Below are 6,945 nucleotides of genomic sequence, written 5' to 3'. Positions count from 1 at the left end.
AGTGAGAAAGTCATTCTTAAAGGAAATTCCAAAACAGTGACAAAAGAAACTCCAAATGAAAGCACAGAAACAAATCAAACCCTGCCATCACATCATGAGGCATTAAATATAAAATTAAGACACATTGGTGTCTACAAAGGCTGTAGTCAGTGCTTTTTCAGAGGTTAATTTTTCTTCCTAATGTTTCCCTTTCACTACTAAATAATTTCATTTGGAGTAAGGTTGTTCAAATGTAACTTTTACATTATAAATCTTTAAAAGCCTAGTCTCTCCATTACATTTACTTTCCCTTCTCTCCACAAAATGAATTATTGTTCTAACCAGATCCCACAACACTATTTATACTGTACTTGGTTATTACATCTGTTTTCCTTCTGTCTGAGAAACTAATGTGGAATTTCATTCAAATAGCTTCGCCTTAAAAATTTATTTCCTAAATATAAACAGAAAGATTTCTTCCATGCAAGTGTGTACCCTGTGCATCTTAGGAAGACATGCAGACCAAACATTGTACTTCACAAATATTTCTGTTCTTTCATCACACTAGCACAGATCACAAACACCATGAAAAAAAAATAACCTGAATTTAGGAGTGAATACTTCATTCCTCTGAATACTTTAGAAAAATGGTAGCTGAAACATATCTCGATCAAACAGCATCAGCATCATTAAACCACGCAATTGTAACAGTAATGATGGTTCTATTTTCTGAAATGGAGGTATTTACACAGATCACGGAGTTGACCTGTTGTTCCCTAACTTACAGCACTTATTTCAGAGAGCATTTGCACAGTGCTACATTTCTCTCTCAAAGTTTCATTTGATTTTGGGTTTGTTAGTGTTAAAAAAAAAAAGATTAATTTATATAAAGGACAGTAGATACTAAAAGAGAGTATATGCCTGTGGGGTGGAAGCAAGCCTCCTGACTGCATATAACATTTTATTATCTTACCGTGTTCTGAGGACTGGTGTGTACCCCAGCTTAGCAGAGCTCCTACCTATTTGTTCATGTCTGATATATGTACAATATCATTTAACTTCACTATGATCAATGGGGTTGTTTTATTTACACATCATACACTCACATCTTTTCAGAAACAGTTCTTGGAAATGCAGAGTTGTGGTTGTTGTCAAACACTTTATTTTTCTCCTTTTATTTTAATTTAAGAGTGAAAAAAACAAGAAAGTGCCATACAACTCAACATGAGGTTTACAAAATTTCCAGGGCCTTTCATAGGTCTCTTTTTCATATAAAGAGCTTCATTACCTTTTACCCTAAGAACAAAATGATCAGCAACATTTCAGTTACACTGACGATAAAAGTAGAAGTAGTAATCAGTAAAAAACATTCCAGCAAAATAAGGATTTGTCGAGCAGCCTTCAACACCCTGCAGAAGGAAAACAAAAGAGATTCGTATAGGATCTTCTCTCAGTTCTAATTCTATTTATCTTTTGCTGTGTTGCCATTTGAAAAGGCTTACCGGTACAGCTACACGGAAATAGTACGCGCTGTCATAAAATGCAGCTACAGGAAGAGCCCAAATATGCTGACGTCCCTAGATGATAAACGAGAGAGAGAGATTAGATAACCTTATTTCACATTAAATTGGAGAGAAGGATAGGCTCTGGAAACAGTTCGCTGATAAAGGCAGTGCAAAGTAATTATGATAACGAGATTTGATAGCTACAGTCACAGCATCTAAAGACAAAGTGCTGACTTTAAACCCTGCAAATGTGGGTTTGGTCTGATCAGCTCTGTACAGGAACTGACAGACATCTGGCTTCCAGCGACAGACAGCTGGCTCTGAGTAACAGAATTCCCTCTCTAGTGTTCCAAGAAAATCCCACAATAAATAGGGATTGTTCCTGATGTATCAGGTGGCTTGAGAGCTTTAAGATGTAATAGCAGCAAACAGCAATTTTTCTGATTTGGAAACAGTAACTTTAGAATCCTCAGCAGGAGAAGTTCCCCTATACATTCTAAAAATGTGAGCAGAAACTTCACTCAGTATTTCAAAAAGAGACGCAAGCAACATTTCACACTATTTTTGATTGCAGTGTCCTGCCGGGTACAAAGGAAATAATATAGTTTGTATCTGAATTGCTTATGCTACATTGAATAAAACAAGATTCAGTCTTCACCTCTTTTTGACCTAATGACCCATGGTAACTTTTATTTCATCAGTTTCTTGTGTCTCAACTCCTTTCTTTATCTTTCCCTCCTCCCTTCACTTTCTGACACATTTTTTCTGTTAGAGATTGTACGCTCACACAATACAACTTATGTGAGACTGCTGAGTCCAAATGATTGTTTTCCTGCCCTTTGGTAGGGAATAAGCCTTACATCCCTAGAAAATCCTCTTGAAAAAAAACTCTCCTACCAGGCAGTATTTTTTTTCTCCATCACATGAAACCTGAATGCTCACTTCTGCTGAAGGCTAGTTAGCTTTAGTCTTTTGATGTGGGTTTCAGGTTGACACAGGAAATCTCTTTGAGCAGTTTTGACTGTAACCTTCAAGGAAATTTCTGCACTGTGAAACTCTCTGAGTGTTACTAAATTTCAATTCTGTTGGCATTATGGCAGACAGGTCAAAATTTGGACAATTTTGGCTTTCTGATGGCTTTGCAGCAGTTGCGGAGAAACCTGTAAGTTTTTGCAAAGACATTTGAAAAGATGGTCAGGAGGTCAGCTTAATAAAGGGGGTATCCCAACTGCTCTAATATGACAAAGCACCAAGAAAGTAGTTTAAAATCAGTTATGAACATACCATGTGTGGCACCATAGATCAGAAATCTAAAGACAACTGTGAAATGACTTCCAGCTTCACGGAGGTTTCTCCTACCATGTGTACCGAAATGCTAGTATTCTTGCTTCTGCGTTTCCTACTTTTTTAGCCAGAATAAACATTTCAAAGCAATGTGGATGAATTGAGGCCTTAAAAGAGTCTTATATTTCCAGAGAATTTGAAGGGAGCTTAAGGCCTTCATCAGTGTACTGGAGATGATCAAAAATTTGCAAGATTTGGTCCCAAAATATTTTTTACTGGGAAGAGCTAACATGTTTTACAGCTTTTATTCCCATTGAGGCAATCTGAGAGCAACATGTAAACAACTCTTGCTTTTAGAATGAAGAATTTTCCCTAGAGAGGTTTATTGTTAAACTCAGGATCACACAGAAATAAAGGGGAATACTAGCACTATTTCCAGTAAATTCAAGATTTAAAAACTGGAATTAATTACCCATAAGATAATATTAGAAACAGTAGAGTAGATGATAGTTTGACAAACTCTTTCTCCTAAGCCTCACTCCCATTTCTTAAGTATCTCTGGAGATATAATGAGTTATAGTGGTGAATTAGGCTGAAGTAGACTCAAAACTGTCCTTGTAGAGAATCACTAGACAGTTTTTAGGAATTCAGCAGAAAACTGACTCCTACAAAAAGGTGGTATCTCAGTATGGTGATATCAAAGCCATCTATGAATGCCAGACTCAAAGCATCATTTAGATTTCCGCTACCTTAATCAAGATCAGAATTTTGGAGCCATTAATTTTACACCAATGATCCCCAAAAGCCATAGTATTGCTGCAAAAATCTTACCTGTGTGGTATCTGTGAATATCTTCCTAATGTTTTGTCTTGAAGAATACTGGGAACAATAATTTCCAAATGTGATTTTGCAGAGAAATATAATTAATGGTTCTGTGGTGCTTCAAGAAACAGAGAAAAATAAGGATCTACCCCACTGCTCTTAAACAAAAGAAACATATATACAAATTCAATATCCATTCAGGGGGCCAGCTTAGTGTGACAATAGAAACCAAGAATTACTATCAAATAATTGAACCACTATTTTGTTATGTATGTGTTATCTTTAATTGTACTTACTTTATTTCCAATGAGATTTTTATATCCCTGGGTGTGTATTTGTTAACAGGAATAACATAGCTGTAATTTCCAGACCTGAAAAAGGTGGCATTAATGCATACAGGATTTTGAGATAGATAATATCTTTGCAAAAAACATGGAAATTGCATTTAAATTTAAAAGAAAAAATTCTTGCACACCAGAGGACACAGCAGTGAGAAGGAGCCAGTCAAGCAGCCATGCCACATTAATGGTATTCTATTCCACCATAATAAACCATAATAAAATAATTTACCTACCCACACTGTAAATTTTTACTACAATAGCGGTTGTCAATGCTCTGCTGGGTTTCCAAAATCTGTATAGAACTGATTGTTGTATCAATCCCTAAAAATATTAAGAATAATTTCTTCATGATTATTTCAGAAAATTTAGATAGGAGCATAATAAAATTACAGTTAATACAGTGGCATCTACTCCCTTACTTGCCACTATAGGAGTTGCTACATGTCAAATTAGCACTTAGTAAAAAGCCTCTTGTAGATTTCTTCATTCTGCTATTACAGGGAAGATAAGATCCTTATTCGATTTACAAGAATGAGTATCATGGGCATCTAATAGTGTAACATCTCTTGAACAGTCATCGAAGGCTATTTTATTGTTAGCCCAAGTAGAATACAAATGTGCCAATGTTAATTTTAATGTACTAGAAGCCATGCTCATGCAAGTAACCGTTAATTTTGTTAAAAAATAATAATTTCTTTTCTGAGATAAATAATTTGGAATGCAACAAAACTTGTTTCTAATCCACTGTGCAAAATAACTATTTAAGTCTAAAGAATAATATATTTTTTTATAAAATGCTGCCTTGAACTTACAAGAGCATAGAGTTTTGTGATGTTTTATGTATATGAACACTATGAAATATGAACCATAATAACTCAGCTAACCAAAAATATATACGCACTTTGATCCTATGTAAACTGTGGTAGTAGGAACAACTTAAAACAGCATTAGCAGAATAACGTATTGGTTTCTTTTGAACAGTTATATCCTGAACCTGGAGGAAGTTTACAGCCTGAGGAAGGACAATATTGAATAAAAACTCTTCAAACAAATCATATTTTAGAATTACCTTAATATCTTCTGTACAAACTGATGTGTGTACACTGTATTTATACATATGCACATATAAAATATGTTTCAGGGAAGGGCATAATGCAGTTAGATATCTAGACACCAGAAACTGAAAAACTATTTTCTGGGGGAAAACAAAAACCTGGAACCATAGCTGGAGTACTGATTATCAAGAAAGAGGAGGAAAATAACTGGTTACTAGAGTGGTTATGTCCCTAACCAGGCTGGTTTGAGTTCATCCATTTGCCACAGGCTTCCTGTAACACCTTGAGCCAGCATCTCTGTGCCATCCAGGTGTTCCCTAGGATGGCCAGTTATGGTGAGATGAAGAGCAGAGCCAGGATGGCATGGCTTTTTTCTGAGGCAGGTCGACCCCATGGAGAGTTTGGCAGCAAGAATCAGGGTGCTAACACAGCAGTACAGCTTCTGCTTTCACAGCTGGCCTGGGAATCACTGCACTGAGCTGCGTCTGGAAAAGCTTACTCCTTCTGAATACATTTGCAGCACTGGAATAGTGCAGATCCAGAGTTAGGACCTGCAACATCTCAGACCTCTAAACCAGCCCACTTTGGTTTGAATTGTGGAGCGTACTCAAAGAGAAGGGGGAAAAGCAGGTTTAATCCCCTGAGTGAATCCAGGCTCATGCTGCCAATGGTTTGGGGAAGGCCCTGGTGTGGGTTCAGTGTGTGAGCCATCAGCAGATAGAATCCCGAATCCTACAGCAGCAGCCTTCAGCTGCTGATATTTTAAGTCTTGTAATGTGTGCAGAAAGTGTAAGGAAGACTTGGTTCAGCAGGGCCAATCCTACTCTTCACAACACGTTGTGAACACTGGTTTTGTCTTTCTGTTCTGTTCTACAGCAAGAGCTCCCTACTTTGCAAAGAAACTGGATGACTATAGGCTGACTTGTGCTCTGATTATAAAATACCTGTGTGGTAGTATGTACTTAACTTTCAGCATGCCAACATTCACACATATGCTTAAGTGACAGAGGGAAATTGAGCATGTTTGTCACAAAGGACTAGCAAGGAAGAACATTTCCCTATGACACAGCATCTCATTACAAAATGTATCATAGTAATTCCTCAAAGGCTTTTTTCTGAGGTGTTTAGCTATTTAAAAAATCAGAAGGAAAATTATTTTTTACCAGATCATCCCTCTGGGGCACATCCAGGCAACAAGCTGACCCAGCATTCTATTACCCACGTGGCCCCAGGTACCACCATGCTTTAAATGCATGCCAGTGTATAGATGGTTCACCATCCAAATATTGCCTCATCTTTAGGTGAACATTTATAAAAACCCTAGTCTTTAAAACATACCATCCACATAAGCAAAAAAGACAAGGCACAATACTGCTAATACTGAGTGAATGTCAGAGCATCCCATTGTATCATACGTAATCAGGAGATACTCATCTTCATGGAAAAGCATGAGTATTTTTTCAGCCCAGACTGACTCTGATAGCAGTGCACAGTCACTAAAAGGGGAACCTAAAGTCGAGCCAAATGTGCCATGTCGAAGAACTTCATTTCACCTCTACTGATTCAGGCAGTGTCAGGATCCTAAGGTAGAGATGGTCCCATTCAGCAGCTGACATTTTTAATCCTTTAGGTCAACTGGACCAAACCTCAAACTCTTCCTTTATGCTGCATAATGCATTTCCTGCACACAAACACCACACTCATGTGCTTAAGCATTTTGCTGTGTAGGGGTTAATAGTATTGAGCGTCTTACAAGATTTTAGCCCCTACCAAGGGAAAAGTCACTTGTCAGTTTATTGCGTCTGAAGTCAAGTCTAAGAACACTCTCAAGAGGGCAGCTAGAATGTCTACAAAAAGTCTAATGACGATGTAAGAATAAATTGCAATGACAAGAAAATTACAGTGAATCACAGGTATTTAATAGATTCCTAAGTGCTAATTCTCTATAATGACCAGTTA

The 6,945-nt window shown here is 37.2% G+C and overlaps 1 protein-coding gene across 1 annotated transcript in view; it reads right to left on the bottom strand.

Moving 5' to 3' along the window:
* Positions 1 to 1,065: 1,065 nt before the first annotated feature.
* Positions 1,066 to 6,945, bottom strand: part of MYRFL (myelin regulatory factor like) — a 47,222-nt gene continuing 41,342 nt past the window's right edge. Inside the window, 5 exon segments of the mRNA XM_054066549.1 lie at positions 1,066 to 1,388; positions 1,482 to 1,556; positions 3,600 to 3,708; positions 3,887 to 3,961; positions 4,165 to 4,252. Of these exon segments, the coding sequence (XP_053922524.1) occupies positions 1,302 to 1,388; positions 1,482 to 1,556; positions 3,600 to 3,708; positions 3,887 to 3,961; positions 4,165 to 4,252 (434 nt within the window). The 3' untranslated portion in view covers positions 1,066 to 1,301.

This window comes from Cuculus canorus, chromosome 1 (assembly GCF_017976375.1).
Source record: "Cuculus canorus isolate bCucCan1 chromosome 1, bCucCan1.pri, whole genome shotgun sequence".
Taxonomy (NCBI): domain Eukaryota; kingdom Metazoa; phylum Chordata; class Aves; order Cuculiformes; family Cuculidae; genus Cuculus; species Cuculus canorus.
This window is presented reverse-complemented; position numbering and strand designations above follow the sequence as displayed.